We start from the raw sequence: 15,860 nt of genomic DNA, 5'->3' as shown, positions 1-15,860 counted from the left end.
TAAGTATAATACCTTAAATTTAAACATACATAGAAGTAATGCATTGTGCTCATACAAAAACATCTTTGACAGTAGATTGTTATATTTTCCAAAGGCATGTCAAATCTTCTTAAGTAGAGATAAAAAAATTAGTTAAAATTAGTCATAAAAAGCGTCATCCTTCATTCATATCTTAAGAAAAGGATTTTGTTATGCATTTAAAGAATGAAAAATCCTACTGTGATAACACCAAAATTGTCATTAGGGAATGACATCGATCATCGATGTGGACTCCTCTTACCAGCAACAGGTGTCTAGAAAATAACATGTTATGCCTACGTTAGTTTTATTGTTCCCACTTCTCTGTATAGCAAGGCAACATTTACATAAGATTGTAGTAGGCATGTTAATGATTTGTTAATGAAATGATGAAATCAACCGAACTAAATGCAAACAAAAAATTTCAGGATAAAATTAAATATAATTAAATATTAAGAGTATTTTAAAAAAAATATTAAAAATAAAAAATTTTTATTTAACTCTTATTTTTATTATCAGTATTTTATTATTTTACTAATTAATTATTTAATTAAAAATATATAAATTAATATATATAAATATATAATAAATTAATTTTTTTTTTCGGTCATACAAACACACTTGTACACATTAACTTAACCACCACTACTAAAATTCGAACCTGTGGAGCTTTAGTTTGAGACAAATACTTTTGTCACTGTATCACATGACTTTAATTTTTTATTTTTGTTTAAACTATGAGTAGTGTGATCATGGCATCATGGTTTTGGTTAATAATAAACTAGTTACGGTCGACATATAGAATGTGAGTAACGAACAGTATTGCAACTTACAAGGGCAGAAACCGTGAGGCGCACACCGAAGGCGACGTGGAACATCCAGATTCCAACAGTCCAAATCAGTGGGGTTCCTTGGTCTCCAGCCCACAGTCTTGGGCTTTTCTCCTTTTCCTTCTTTTTCAAAATCAAAATAAAGCTCATGCCATACCAATACTACCGCCACATCATGTAACCATGACACAAAAATATATATACAAATTTATTAACAGCAACTTTGGACAGTTCATTAACATACTAAAATTTTTATATTTTATTAATTTTTGCATACATACACATATAAAATAGAATAATTTATCAAAGGAATATCCGTTTATGAAAAACAGCATCCGCAAACTTTTCCTTGAAAATGAAGATTAAAAAAAAAAGAATATTCCGAAATGGAGGAATGACCGGTGACTGAGGTGACTTTCAGCTTGAACCAAACAAACGCCCACAAAATCACAAAAAAACCACCCCTAACTCTTAAGTCTTAACTCACAGTTTCACTTTATTTCTCTCTATTTTTTAACTATAAGCAATGCCCCCAATCACAAAACACAACAACATCACCATCATAACATAGCAAGCAAACACAAATATCAATCCCTTCCTAACCCTTCCCAGATTCACTCACACACACACACACACTTTGCATTTTAACAAACACAAGGTATGCACTTTTATTTCTATTGGAATATTCATGTTCAGTTGTGCACTACTCTTACTTACATACTATTTTTATTTTATTTTTTTAATTTTGTGTGTGTTTAGGAGTGAGGAGATGTCAAACATAGACATAGAAGGGATCTTGAAGCAGTTGCCACACGATGGCCGAGTTCCGAAGACGAAGATCGTGTGCACGCTTGGACCCGCTTCCAGATCCGTTGAGATGCTCGAGAAGCTTCTAAGGGCTGGCATGAACGTTGCCAGGTTCAATTTCTCCCATGGCACCCACGAGTACCATCAGCAGACTCTTGATACTCTCAGGATTGCCATGCACAACACTGGTATCCTCTGTGCCGTCATGCTTGACACCAAGGTCTACTTTTCTTTCCTTTTTTTTTTCTTTTTCATTTAGTTATGATGATTGATATGCTTGTTAAGTTTTTTAGATTCTTTGTGCTGTTTTTTAATTTTGTTTGGTTGTACTGGTTCTATGGGTGTTGTTAATATGTTAATATTGATGTTTTGGTTGCTTGATCTGATTAGACTGGGTTACTAGCTGAGTGATTCTGATGCTTCAACTGAAGAGATACCCCAACTTGCTTTATGGGTAGCTCAGTTTGTAATTGGCATGATTAAGTGAAATGTGGAGTGGGATATATATATAAAAGCGATTACTATTACTGCTTTTGTAGAGTGCATTCTCCCTTCTGGATTTTCGGGAAGTTAAGCGGTTTATGTGAGGGCAGTGAAATGGTCCTGTTGATGGAATTTTATTACACTTTTGAGTTGATTTCTGAAGTAAACACGCATTTCCTGTTGTTGATTCATTATGTTTGTGCTCGGCTTAACCTCGAAGGAATGCCATTTTAGTCAAGATATTGCAATTCTTTTTTAGTTCATGAAAGAGGATTGCGTCGCCGCAATCAGGGATACTACCAAGGATAAGCATATCTATATCCATTTCTCATGTTTACCCCCTCTAAATTCTTGTTTGGCTCTGCAGTCTATTGCATTTTGGGGGTTTTGAATTATTAGAACAGCTTAGACCACTATCTGTTTTAATGCTAATGGTTTTTTATTTTAGGTAAAAAATATATGAAGTACTAATGTGTTTTCTTGTAGCAAGATTTTTTTTTCTTGAGCAATAAATTATTAACTGTTCCATGTACATCTGCCTTCTGCTGGATTTTTATAGGGCCCTGAGATTCGAACTGGTTTTCTAAAAGATGGAAAACCTATTCAACTTAAGGAAGGACAAGAAATCACCATTACTACGGATTATACTATTAAGGGTGATCCAGAGATGATATCAATGAGTTACAAGAAGCTGCCTATTGATTTGAAGCCCGGAAATGTCATATTGTGTTCTGATGGAACAATCACCCTCACTGTCTTATCCTGTGACCCGGGTGCTGGTACTGTTAAGTGCCGTTGTGAAAACACTGCCATGCTGGGTGAGAGGAAAAATGTTAATCTTCCTGGTGTTGTGGTGGATCTTCCCACTCTTACTGAGAAGGATAAGGAAGACATTCTTCAATGGGGTGTCCCTAACAAGATTGACATGATTGCTCTATCATTTGTTCGTAAGGGTTCAGATCTTGTGAATGTCCGGAAGGTTCTTGGACAACATGCAAAGCATATTATGTTGATGTCAAAGGTACTTTGTTGTGTTCTTATACAACTTCTGTCGTACTAACCTTATGCTAGACAGGTCTTATATTTACATGTGAGCCATTTCTGCTTAATATATGGTTTCTTTGGTTGATTTCATCTCACATTCATCTTCGTTATAAAAAAAGTTGCATGCTGGTTTGTGTTTTGCATTTTTTGAAGAAATACTCGTGAGTTTGCTTTTCTTCCATATGCTAACGTTGCTGTTCTTTTAATTGCCAAATCGTGACTGAGTTTTTAAATCATGTTGTGGAATATTCCTAAGGTTGAGAATCAGGAGGGAGTCATGAATTTTGATGATATTCTGCGTGAGACCGATGCATTCATGGTTGCTCGTGGTGACCTTGGAATGGAGATCCCAGTAGAAAAGATTTTCCTGGCGCAGAAAATGATGATATACAAGTGTAATCATGCTGGAAAACCTGTTGTCACTGCTACCCAGATGCTTGAATCAATGATCAAGTCTCCCCGGCCAACCCGAGCTGAAGCAACTGATGTTGCCAATGCCGTTCTTGATGGCACAGATTGTGTCATGCTTAGTGGTGAGAGTGCAGCCGGGGCTTACCCTGAGCTCGCTGTGAAAATCATGGCCCGGATCTGTATTGAGGCAGAATCATCACTAGATTACAATGCAATCTTCAAGGAGATGATAAGGGCTACTCCTCTACCGATGAGTCCATTGGAAAGTCTTGCATCATCCGCAGTCCGCACGGCGAACAAGGCCAAAGCCAAACTCATCGTTGTGCTGACACGTGGTGGCACTACAGCCAAGTTGGTCGCCAAGTATAGGCCGGCTGTTCCAATATTGTCAGTGGTGGTTCCGGTTTTGACAACTGACTCATTCGACTGGAGCATCAGTGACGAGACACCAGCAAGGCACAGCTTAATATACAGAGGCTTGATTCCTGTATTGGCTGAGGGATCTGCAAAAGCCACTGATGCAGAATCTACAGAAGTGATTCTTGAAGCTGCTCTTAAGTCTGCAACTCAAAAAGGGCTTTGCAAGCCTGGTGATGCAGTTGTTGCACTACATCGCATTGGAGTTGCCTCTGTTATTAAGATCTGCATAGTTAAATGATTCAATCCAAGATATGATGCTGAAATGTGTTATTTGCCCTGAGAGGCACCAACTCATGAAGGGTTATGTTTTGGCTTTTATTTATTATTAAAACTTTTGTGGTGTCTGTTCTTCCATAAGATGAAGGATTTAACCTATTAGCTTTAGAAAAGCAGGTTTTTGTATTCTCTGTTGATAAGAGGAATACCTATAAATTTCGGATTGGTATGAAAATAAACAAACATGTATTATTATCCTTGCATTTTGAGATATGATAACTTGTGTTATCCTATTGAATGTAGTGGAGTAGTGGAGTACTTTGATTTTGATATTACATTATTATGAATATTAAGAATTTAATTTTGATGTACCAAAGGATTATTTATACAAGTTAGTCTAAGTCTAAGTTAAGACTCATTAGTTGAAGTACTGCATCAAATTGTTCTCTAATGAATAAATTAATTAATAACAAAAGAAATTGACAAATTTCTAAAATATTAGATAATTATTTTTTTAATAAAATAAGGTAAATTAGTTCATAATATATATAAAAATATAATATTATAAAATATTGAAAGCTAATTAGTTATTTTATAAAAAAAAAAAAATTGTCCGATATGGAAAATATTATTTTGTATTCCAACTTCCAAGTGAAGAGATAGGTAGATATTTGAGAAAAGAGTGCGATAGTTTGACAGAAGAAGGAAGATAATGGCTATGGCTTCCGGATGTAGCTGCCGCTTGCAGTGGCACTGCCCCAACACCAACACTAACACACACTCCAATTCGTCCCTTCTTCCTATGAGGCGCCCTCTTCTCCTTTCAGTTTCTGCATCTTCTTCAGATGAAGGGGTGAATATCAAAGGCTCAGGAACCAGCGCCAGAACTCGAAGGCTTCTCAGAATCCGCGAAGAGAAGCAACAAAGAGAGCATGAGCGCATTCATAACTACCCCTCTTGGGCTAAGGTTCTCGAAGATGCTTGCAAAGACGACACTGAGCTCCGTGCTGTTCTTGGAGACAGCATTGGAAACCCCGAACTCATGCGCAAACGGGTACAACTAAGTTTCAATCTTTTTTTTTTTTTTTTCATTTTGGAGTTCAAAATCACTTTTTTATTTCTGGGGGTTCGTTTTTCTTCACTAACATTGTAGGTTGAAGATAGAGTTCGGAAGAAAGGTAGAGACTTTCGTAAGTCTAAGACGGGTTCTGTTGTTGCTTTCAAAGTTTCATTTAGAGAGTAAGTTAACAACTTCATCTCTTCCTTAATCTCTATGTATATGAATGCAAAGTAAGATGTGGAGTTTTTTCGTTTGTTTAGTTTTAGTTGTCATAATTTGATTATTTGGTTGTTGCAGCTTCAATCCAACTGATTCACATATTTGGTTTGAATTCTATGGATCACCATCTGATAAGGATGTTAATCTACTTGGTAGTGTAAGTGTTCCATACTTCCATTTCGCTCCTTAAGATTTTCGAATTTTGAATGTGTAGCTACTAGCTAGCGAGTTACATATGATCTGATTCTTGTAAAAAAATATGCAGGTTATTCAATCATGGTATGTCTTGGGTCGCCTCGGTGCCTTCAATTCTTCAAATTTGCAGGTTAGGATTCTAGTAGCTTCTAGTTATCTTTACCTTGGTAGTGTTATTGGACTTGTGTTAGTTTTATTTCTTTTTTCCTCTTTTTCTTGGACTAGTTACATGTATTACTTATCATTAGTATTGGATTTTAAAGCTTGGTATGAAATGGGAGTTTCACGTTCACCGTCATCTCTTTGATCACTCATCATGTCATAATGTGTTCTGCATTATCTTCTACAGTTCTTATGGTAGTTTCAACATGGTTAAAAGCTAGGGCATCATCCGGCTTGTGTTAATGAATAATCATATATAGCTGTTACCTTTTAACAAAGAATTAAAGCATCTTCAATTCATGGCAGATGGCAAATTCGTCAATGGAGTATGATCCTCTATATGATGCAGACAAGGGTTTTAAAGTGATGCCGTCATCTTTTCATGATATTGGCGACGTAGAGTTCCAGGATAACTGGGGACGTGTTTGGTATAATATCTAGAACTTTGTTCTTATTTCCCCTCCTTTATTTTAGATACATGGAACCCATGTATGAAAATTTTTGCCCAATTCTTACTTGTTACCTTTGAGTCAGCCATACCATGGCATGAATTATGTGATTTGATAAACATTTAAAACATGTTTCTTACAGGGTGGACCTGGGTACAGCTGATTATTTTGGTCTTGATGTGCTTCTCAACTGCCTTACTGGCTTAAGCTCAGAGTAAGTTTAAATACTAAATGACATGCAAATGCAATACTCTTTTTCATTTCTTTTTCTGTTACTTTTTTGTACATACTCCACTCTGGGTATGTACAAAAAAGTAACAGTAGATAATGAACATTGAAGAGCATTAAATTTATTTATGGATGAATATATACCAGGTACCTTGGTATCCAGCAGGTTGTATTTGGTGGCCGGTGCATGGGTGATTGGGAAGAGGGGATGAAAAACCCTGATTATGGTTACAAATACTTCAAGATCTGAAGCAAGTTGTTGGTTCAGTTCCTTGCAATCTCACATTGGATGTGGTTCAAAGATAAGAAAAGTTTTCCGGAGGTTCAGTCGCATTAACATTGATGGGATCATCTTCCAAGGTTTTTGCACCATCCATTGGTTTTGGTCTGAATACTTGACCTGCATTACTATTGTTGGCAGAGCCGTTTCATTATATAATTTGATGTCACACTAATATGACTAATTGGGTACCGAGAAGTGTAAAAGTGTAATGAGTAGTGATAGATAGCCAGCAAGAATTGTTGCAGTCTTCATGAGATAAATGGATATTGTTGAATGAGCAATTGAATTAACCCGTATACTATGAAAGCAACTCGTCGGGGGCAACGATAAACAAAGTGCATATATTCATTTCATACATTACAAATTAAATTCGAGTTCGCCTGAAAAAGATAGAACCAAAAGCTGTGATTTCATGCATTGAAATCATACAAGAATATCTGCATAACAAATAAGACATATGAACAACGCCACCACTCAAATTATGTATGCACAGCACTTAGGAAGAACCGCTACAAAAATCATGACAAATTCTCAAATAACATTAGATCATTCATAGGAGTATCTTTTGCACTACACAATAGAGGTCAGTCGTCAAACTGGGGTGAGATCTTTACATCAAGCAGATGACAAATAAGGTTATAGTTGTCAGAACTATGCAGCCATCAGTAGAGGGTGAGTGACAAGACATGTCTCAAAGCCTTGGCTTGTGTCGTAGAATCAGTAGTTAACTGTGCCTCCACTCTTATCATGAATGTGAGCACCAATTATCGGTGTTTTCACTTGCCATGAATCTGAAGGCCTAACCAATACATGGCTTCTTCATCCAAGTGCAGTCAAAACCTATCCGGTGACTTATGTAGAGGTTGAAATCTTTAAAATGCACAAACCCCTATTAGCACCCCTGAAACTTTTGAGCAGCACATGAAGAAATAAGTGAATACACGGAATCATGAAACATCCTGAAGAGCCAGATTTAATTCGTGCGCTGACTTTGCGATTGATCCTCCTCTTCTACAGACAATAAAAAACGAGAAGATTATCCAATGCTTGATATAGGATTTTCATGCTAATTGTTTTTATGTATTAGCAATTAATATTAATGAAAGGAAAATGAAGAAAAGCAAATGAACAAAGTAGAATGGATACCTTGTAAGAGAAGGTAAAAAATGTTTGACCTTTTCAAGCTCTACAAAGCACGCGTTGCAACGTTCTAGCCTGGTCCTCATTAAGAAGCAAAAAAAAAAAAAAAAGAAAAAGATTGAGTCGATATACAATATATACAAGACATGAAATAAGAAAACCAAGATGGTAAAATTAACACCTTTTCTCTGCTTCAATATCAACACCAACGGATGGTGCAGCTGATACGGCCGAATAAATCATAGAACCGAAAGTTCTGACCAGCTTCAATAGCATTTCTAACGATATTTCTAGATGTCTACAGACATACAAATATCAGATTGTCAATAACATGTAACAAAATCTTGTAGTTTTACGTTACAAATGCATGCAAATAGAGCAAATGTGGAAAATCCCAGGTGTTATTTTAGTTTAAAACCACAAAACTGATAACAATATTGTAACCACAATAAAAACTAAAAGGTTAAAATGATTCACGTGATGCGTTCACAGCTGATCTAACATATAACTCCAAATTATTTTGCCAGTGGTTGGTTGCAGAATTTTATAAGAAAAATGATCAAACACTCAAGAAATAAGTTAGACATCTTTTAGCTATGATGGAAACAAGGAAGATAAAATTGACATAACACAAAAAGCATTGATTTCATAAACCATATATCTCTATCTTTATATTTTCCCTTTTCTCATTAAAGTGATTCAAAGAAGTAAAAGGATCTAATCCCACAGCACCACACTTGTCCAGCACGGCATAAAAAGTGCTGCCTTGAATCAGATGGCAGAAGAGGAGATGCTTACCTGTCCATTTGACTTTGTAGAAGGTCAGTCAGTGGTGGCAGCAGACCAGTGCACACATCAAGCGTAACAATATCCATTTTTTCCGTTATGACACTAACAACATCAGCAATCACCTGGAATAAATAATTAATATCTTGAGTATCAAGTGTTTGGTAAAATATAATATGATCATCAATACCACAAGTGAGAACACATATAGTAATATTGGAAAGCGACTGAAAATGCTCACAGCATGATCATTCATCTTCGACACTGCATCAATGGCCTCCTTAACATCATTTCTTTGCCACCATCTGTAGACCACCTGCAATATGTTCCTTATAAAGTAAGTAAATTTATAACCAGTGATAGGTTTGGTTCAGTCCCAACCCTACCCCCCCCCCCACCCCCTCCCTCCCCCTTTCTTCTCCCCAAACAGCAAAACCCAAAAAGAAAACGTTATTTCTGTTACAGAAAACATTTTTTTGTCAAGGGAATAGGTTTTGTAGGAAAACAACGGATTGTTCTTGTTCAGGAACTCTATAGGGAAGTATAGAACCTATAAAACATTTAACTCAACCCCCTTCCCCCCCAAAAAAAAACCACCACAAAAAGAAAAGAGAAATAAAAATTCAAAATTGTTCAGTTGGTTGCAGTGATTTGTTGTCTAACCATCTATTGTTAAAAAGGGATTATTATAGTACTTTAAAAAATTGCAGGGTGCCAATACCGTTATGTTGGCGTGGTTGAAAAATTGCCGTGTGTCCCATCAACTAAAATTATTTGTTTTTAAAAATTAAAAAATTTAAAAACAAATCTTAAACCATTAATTAGATTAAGTGTACCAATACCCATATAAAGAGAAGGGTAAGAAATCACTTATTTATAAAGTATAGTAGAATTTCACAGAAAAATGTTAACCACTACAGACTACATCCTGGATAAAATTGTCTTAGGCTCCTATAATCTTAAACACTGCTTAGGTACAGCTAATTAAGAATGATTTTTTCTTTTGAGACACCTTTTTATGCACATGCAAGTTTATTTGTAGTTTCTGTTACTTGAATTAATTTACTTCTTTTATCCAAAGAGATGAACAAATAAAAAGGTGAAACACTTTTTGCTCTTTGTTGTTTAGCTTCACAACCCAGATTGATTGACAATTTATTAAATGACATGCAAGGATTCTTGATCACAAGGGGCACAAGATAGTTAATATATAAGTCAACGCAGATTCAAGTGACTTAATAAAAACTCATCATGATTAAAAGTTCAGATACCTACTTGTAACTTGGCTGAGCGAGCCTGCATTGAACTGAGAAATTGATCGTGCTGTTCCATCACATCAGCAATAGAATCTTCATCACTAGCAGAAACTGTGGCCTTCTCGGTGGATATAGAAGGTTCTCTCTGTTTAGCTTTGAGAAATTAGGGAATATCCTCAAGGAAATCAAAATGAGAAAAGAAAAGCAAAAAAAAAGAAAAATGGGGCCCACACACACTATAAAAAATGCCAGGGCTAAGAAATCTATCCCCAACACAATGACATCAGATATTAAATTTCTTTTAAAACCATGAATGCTGCAAGTGTACCACGATTGTCTTGATTCTTTATTCAAAATAATGAAAACTTTTGCAAATGCTGACATGTAAGTTTGAGCATATCCGTACTCCTTCAAAAACTAATATCTTTTGTGTTCTTTTTGAGCTATGTAGTTGTTAACAATGCTATCATCCATTGATAATCATCTCTAAGGTAAGGAAGAGTTGATAGGAAACAGTTTGATACCCCACTGAAAGGAAGCTGTACAGATGATATTCTCCTGTGTGAAATTCCTGGCCTAGGTCCTTCATAATTAAGAGATCGTTCTCTCTTTTCCAAATTGAGAAGTGAGCGCATTCTCCCTACATATTTTAAAGAGTGTCAATTGAGAATCCATACATATATATGATATGAACACCTTCTACAAGCATACCTCCTCTTTGTACTTCGACAGAAGATATGTCTCTACTCAATTTCTGCCCCCGAGATTCATCTAGAGCAAGATAGAACTCACATCAGTAAATTCCATCAAACAGATTACAAGAATAAAAGTTTAACTAACAAATTATCATCAATCATTATACTAAGCACAACATGGTACAGTGGCAATCATCCATGCTCTATGGCAAAATTAATAACTGCATATTATCTAGTCTTGGGCTAATGGTGGTTCGAAGTATATTAAGAAAGGATTATAGATTAGTAAAAGTTAATATCTATCTTTGGAATTTGGAGCTCCTCTTTGTAGCAAAGAACTCACGTAAAGACAAGGTCGTTTTGTTGGGACAGACATGTTGAGCACAAATTCATTTCCAACTATGTTTATCAAGTATACTCCATAAATATTGATCCTTGAATAACAAGCAACCTTGTACATGGAGGATTTTGTACAAGATACAAAGCTGATACACAACACTCAGCTTTATCAAGTATTAAATGTGTCAATTGCAACATGGTATCATAGTTAAAGCCGTATTCAGAGAAATAAGAATACCTTGCGTTGAGTTTACTACAACTGGGAAATTATTTTTATCTTCAAAACCACTTAATTCACTACCCTTGGAAGCTGCAGATTCAGTTACAGGACTGAGGCGTAACTTATCCACATCATCTCTGTTGTTTGGAGACTTGCGTATATCTGCTGCCTTTGACTGCAAAGAGAATGGCATTGTTCTTTCAACAATACCGGCTTCTTTTCTGGAATCTACTATAAGCTCTGGCCTCACGCTAGTTCTGGGGACAATTACAGGTATAATATCTGGTTTATTGATAAGTGGTACATTGGATGTTATATGAGACTTCAAAGAGCTCCTCTTCTGAGCTGCATTAATCACTGCTGTTGAACCACCAGATGCTGCTGACTTGGGACCAGAGTTCAAATTGATCCTTTGAGGAGTACTTGGTGCACTTCCTGTGGCTTCATGCAAACCATAAATGAAAGTAATGAGGAAGTTTAGATATAATAGGCCATAGTATCCAAATGGATTGGAATCATGGAGGTATTAAACAAACAATCAATCAAGCAAATGCCAGAAAGTCACCAAAAGAAAACATCAGTGAAGAAAAAGAAGAGAAAGGATACATACATGTCAAAGATTTTCCCTCCTTCAAGGGATCTGGATCTTGAGTAACTGACAACCTTCCAAGAGATTTTGTTTCCTTTAGTAATGGATCTGGATTTTGAGAAACAGATAGCCTAGGCTTAGCTGTGATCTCATTCAGTACAGCCATATTTCCACTTGATGATTTAGTTTCTGAATGCCCATTTAGTTTGTTTCCTTTACTAAGTGCATATGGTTCAATGCGCTGGACAATAAGTCAAATATAAAATGGTCCATTAGCATGAAATTTCATCAAATACAACCATTATTAGATGCAGCAACTTTTGTGTTAAAGTAAATGTATTTACCGAAATGTCCACAACCCAGACTCCCACACAACTTTGATTGTATGAGCAACCAAGAAGTTTCCCTTCATGAACATTAAGATCTGACAATTTAGACCAACCCACTTCCACCATATCATGACATCTTATAGGCTCCCAAGAGAAAACCTACACAGAAGAAGGTGGTACATTGCTAACTTGATAAATGATTACATCAAATGAATGAATGAACTAACAATGGAGCGTACCTTCAAACTCTCATGTAAACCACAAAGTAGGGTCCTCCCATCAGGACTGAAAGTAAGTGAACGAACTCCAGTTGTCTACAGTACAGATAATATAAATACTTCAGCTTACCCAAAAATTCTTAAATACAACTTGCATGATAAACCCCCCATTACCAGAGTAAATAACAAAATTGCCCTAAAAAACAAAGAGTACCTCTGGACCAGCTGAACCGATAAGCTCAAAGGTTTCAAGGTCCCAAAATTTAACTGTCCTATCTGCAGAACCTGGGCACAGAAAGGAAGGTACAAAATAACAATTACACTTGAATTGCCTACCCACATGCTATTAGCTTATGCTAAACTGCATTTATGACAGTACACCTAATTTAACAAGTCATGCTCAAATAAGAACCAACCCATGCTGTTTCCTATCTAAGTAGGATCATGATGCTTCTCACCACCAGCTAGTGAAACATAATGTCATAAAGGTAAGACTAACCTGTTGCCAGTAGAAACTCACTGGGATGAAAATCTATACACTGGACCTGGCCCTCATGGCACTTAAAATCGTGCAAGAGTTTTCCAGCAGTCAGATCCCATAACTGCAGAAGTATATTGGGAAAAAAAAATCAACAGTGTCTTCTAAACAACAAAGTGCAGTAAGAGAAATATAGGCCTATTCCCCAAGATGTGAAAGGCCATGGCGTCATTACTCATTACCCAGTGTTCAACACATCATCCCATCGCTGAAATTTTTAACTCGTGCATAAATGCACAACAGATAAAATAACAATGTAGCCTTCTTCTAACTTGTAAATGGTTATAAGGATCAAACAAAAACTATTATATCTATTTGTGAACTATATCTATAAACAAATCATTTGTATGTAGGTCCTTCTTAATGATTTTGTCTTGGCCTCCCCTTCTATTTTGAGCTCCTATCTGTCTAATCTCTTCTTCATGTACAGGCATTATATTATATGTATTCTCTAACATGAACAAACCACCAATGGTGTATTTGTACCATATTTTCCACAATAAGTGCAAACCCAACTTTCTCTCTATGCTTTCATTCCTAATCATAGTTCATATATAATGTGTCCACTCATCAATGCAATATTGATCTATAAAAAGATTTCTTGAGCACCAAACATTTGTATCAGACATGTTATTTTCTGCCTTACTTTGATGTGTTTCCTCATATGCAACAAATACAACATTTTGTGATTCATCAAATCATTGTGTATGTGACCAAAATGCATTTTATTATATATTCGGTCCAATGTAATTTAGAACTTCATACCTCCATACTTAATTATTTAATTTAGAGTAAACTAACTATTTTGTCCCTCAAAAATACATGTGACATCAATAGGGTACTTAAAAGAATTTTTTAAGTTTAGTCCCTGTAACATACAAGAGCTATTGGTTTAGTCTCTATAAAGCATTTTATATATCAGTTTAATCCCAACAAAATAAACACAAAATTGGCCCTGGAACTAAATTGATAAAAATATATATATTTTCAAGACCAAACTAACATTACATATATTTTTAAGGGTTTAAATAGATAGTTTAGTCTTTAATTAATTGATCATAACAACCTTGGTATGAATTTGATGATAGCAGAAAAGGGAAAGCAACTCTAACCTTCACAGTGTGGTCCTCTCCACCTGAAACAACCCATCGTCCATCTGGAGTAAACCTAATTGCATTTACCCCACGCGTATGGCCCTTGTAAGTATGGATGCAACCCTTCTTTCTGATGTCCCATATCTTAAGATTAGTGTCTAGAGAACCAGATGCAAAGAACTCTCCAAAAGGATGGAAGTCCACTGATGTACAATTGGACCTATGACCAGTAAGAGTACGAACAACTACCAAAGAAACATCACAATCCAAACAACAGTATATCAGTATGAGTACAAATTTTAAAAGTAAATATAATGTTTTATGAGACTACTTATATCTCTTTTCATCTATGTTTTCATATTGCTAAAGGAAATGAGCAAGCAACAACATACTCTTTGCCTCCTCCAAGTCCCAAAGTTTTATAGTGCCACTAGCAGCTCCGGCGGCTACCAACACTTCAGAGGAATCAAAGCTTACAGAATCTATCCCACTAGTATGCCCTGACAAACTCTGCAAAGATGCCAAAAAAGTACAGCTCTCAAAGAAAAGTAGATAAAAACAAGCATCCCACATTTTCTATTAAAAACATAAGAATACATAAAAAAAAGGTTGAAAAAGACTAGGGAAGAGTAGCACAAACCAGTATAGCATTAGGTTTGCCAATAGCCCAAAGATTGACCTTGTGATCTTCACCACCAGTGACAAGAACCCTAGACGATTTCCTCCCAATTTTAAGACAGTTCACAGTGGAAGCATGCGCCACAAATTCCTCTGCACACAACTAATCAAGGACCTCACAACTCACAAAAACAAAACCATAAACATAACAATGCAGCTTGAGACACAAGCACACAGAGATCTATTCAATATTCTAGTAAAACGTAAGTAGCTGAAATTGAAATTTCACAGATCAAATAAACACATTGAAGGATACGCAGCTTGTAGGCGCGTTTAGTAGTCATCAGTGGCACACAAAGCAGCAAACAGATATTAACGGAAAAATCGAAAACCCTAACAAATTCTCTCTACTCGAACCATTCGAGAGAGAGAAAAAACACAGATCCAAACTCAGCAGTCTGCTTCTAGAAGATTCTAGATCTTCGTTTACAATCAGCTGCCGACAAAAAAACACAAAAAATGAAAAAATGCACGACTTAATAATTAATATTCAAAAAATAAATAATAAAATATTGAAAATAGATCAGAAGGAACAGTGAAACTAAAGAAAGAAGAAGCTGACGGAAGTTGTTGCTTGAGAATTGAAAGCAGAAAGAATAAGTTACATTTAACTTGGAGAAGCAGAGAGTGGCGCATAAGCATGAAAAAGAAGGTTAAGTTCTTAGGTGGCGGAAGAAGCAAAGCATGTAAGGTTAAGTGAAACGGCGTCGTTTAGCGGCGGTGAGGGGTGGTTAACAATGGAGGTGCATTTGAGTGGTGAGGCAGAGGGATCTGTTAGAGAGAGAGAAGAAGAAGCGCGTTTGTGTTTCACGAAGTGTGCGTGAGAGTGTAATGAATGAATGAATGATGATGGAAATGGAGTTAATGCTTTGTGTTTCAAATTAACCTGAGAGTGGGAAGAACGGAAAGGAGAGGACTCATGAAGGGTCAATTTCTGTAATTTTCTGAATTTTCAGGATGTATTCAGTAAATACATGAAAGCTACCTTCCACGTTTTTCTTATTTCATTTTTTTTTTTCACATTTTCTTGTACAAATGTTTTTTGAAGCAATTTTTAGAGTAAACTGTACATTTTGGTATGCCTTCGCTCTATATTTTCTTTATAAATGATGTGTATTTTTTATTAATTAAAAAATCATTTAAATATATAATT

General features: G+C 35.8%; 3 protein-coding genes across 3 annotated transcripts; 2 read left to right on the top strand and 1 right to left on the bottom strand.

Annotated features, from left to right (window-relative positions):
• The first annotated feature begins 1,074 nt into the window (after positions 1-1,074).
• Positions 1,075-4,522, top strand: LOC112801888 (pyruvate kinase, cytosolic isozyme). The gene is made up of 4 exons (XM_025844837.3): positions 1,075-1,506; positions 1,608-1,875; positions 2,698-3,159; positions 3,439-4,522. Exons 2-4 carry the CDS (start codon positions 1,618-1,620, stop codon positions 4,249-4,251), a joined length of 1,533 nt encoding a protein of 510 aa, XP_025700622.1. The 5' UTR covers positions 1,075-1,506; positions 1,608-1,617; the 3' UTR covers positions 4,252-4,522.
• Positions 4,523-4,639: 117 nt separating this feature from the next.
• On the top strand, positions 4,640-7,121 carry LOC112801887 (uncharacterized). The gene is made up of 7 exons (XM_025844836.3): positions 4,640-5,283; positions 5,383-5,468; positions 5,587-5,665; positions 5,774-5,833; positions 6,172-6,293; positions 6,457-6,528; positions 6,690-7,121. The coding sequence occupies exons 1-7, from the start codon at positions 4,942-4,944 to the stop codon at positions 6,790-6,792; spliced, it is 864 nt and encodes a 287-aa protein (XP_025700621.1). The 5' UTR covers positions 4,640-4,941; the 3' UTR covers positions 6,793-7,121.
• An 18-nt stretch (positions 7,122-7,139) lies between these two features.
• Positions 7,140-15,645, bottom strand: LOC112801886 (katanin p80 WD40 repeat-containing subunit B1 homolog KTN80.3). The gene is made up of 19 exons (XM_025844835.3): positions 15,313-15,645; positions 14,964-15,143; positions 14,670-14,800; positions 14,422-14,539; positions 14,048-14,274; positions 12,897-12,999; positions 12,612-12,682; positions 12,419-12,493; positions 12,195-12,338; positions 11,872-12,091; positions 11,280-11,702; positions 10,719-10,778; positions 10,532-10,647; positions 10,027-10,152; positions 8,993-9,067; positions 8,764-8,876; positions 8,147-8,263; positions 7,972-8,040; positions 7,140-7,836 (listed from the first exon to the last, which is right to left on the bottom strand). The coding sequence occupies exons 2-19, from the start codon at positions 14,989-14,991 to the stop codon at positions 7,773-7,775; spliced, it is 2,280 nt and encodes a 759-aa protein (XP_025700620.1). The 5' UTR covers positions 14,992-15,143; positions 15,313-15,645; the 3' UTR covers positions 7,140-7,772.
• Positions 15,646-15,860: the final 215 nt, after the last annotated feature.

The sequence above is a fragment of the Arachis hypogaea genome, chromosome 5, assembly GCF_003086295.3.
Source record: "Arachis hypogaea cultivar Tifrunner chromosome 5, arahy.Tifrunner.gnm2.J5K5, whole genome shotgun sequence".
In the NCBI taxonomy this organism is placed as follows: Eukaryota; Viridiplantae; Streptophyta; class Magnoliopsida; order Fabales; family Fabaceae; genus Arachis; species Arachis hypogaea.
The sequence above is the reverse complement of the archived record's forward strand: the minus strand, read 5'-3'. Positions and strand labels throughout refer to the sequence as shown.

Bases quoted from the DNA above. Each gene is read 5' to 3' on its own strand.
- LOC112801886 (XM_025844835.3), bottom strand. From the start codon at position 14,991: ATGACTACTAAACGCGCCTACAAGCTGC. The intron at 12,092-12,194 runs GTAAATACATTT...CTTATTGTCCAG, and splicing joins TCTGGGTTGTGGACATTTCG to CGCATTGAACCATATGCACT. The intron at 10,779-11,279 runs GTATTCTTATTT...ATCTTGCTCTAG, and splicing joins TGTAGTAAACTCAACGCAAG to ATGAATCTCGGGGGCAGAAA.
- LOC112801887 (XM_025844836.3), top strand. From the start codon at position 4,942: ATGGCTATGGCTTCCGGATGTAGCTGCCGCTTGCAGTGGCACTGCCCC. The intron at 5,469-5,586 runs GTAAGTTAACAA...TGGTTGTTGCAG, and splicing joins TTCAAAGTTTCATTTAGAGA to CTTCAATCCAACTGATTCAC. The intron at 5,834-6,171 runs GTTAGGATTCTA...AATTCATGGCAG, and splicing joins TCAATTCTTCAAATTTGCAG to ATGGCAAATTCGTCAATGGA.
- LOC112801888 (XM_025844837.3), top strand. From the start codon at position 1,618: ATGTCAAACATAGACATAGAAGGGATCTTGAAGCAGTTGCCACACGAT. The intron at 1,876-2,697 runs GTCTACTTTTCT...GGATTTTTATAG, and splicing joins CCGTCATGCTTGACACCAAG to GGCCCTGAGATTCGAACTGG. The intron at 3,160-3,438 runs GTACTTTGTTGT...AATATTCCTAAG, and splicing joins ATATTATGTTGATGTCAAAG to GTTGAGAATCAGGAGGGAGT.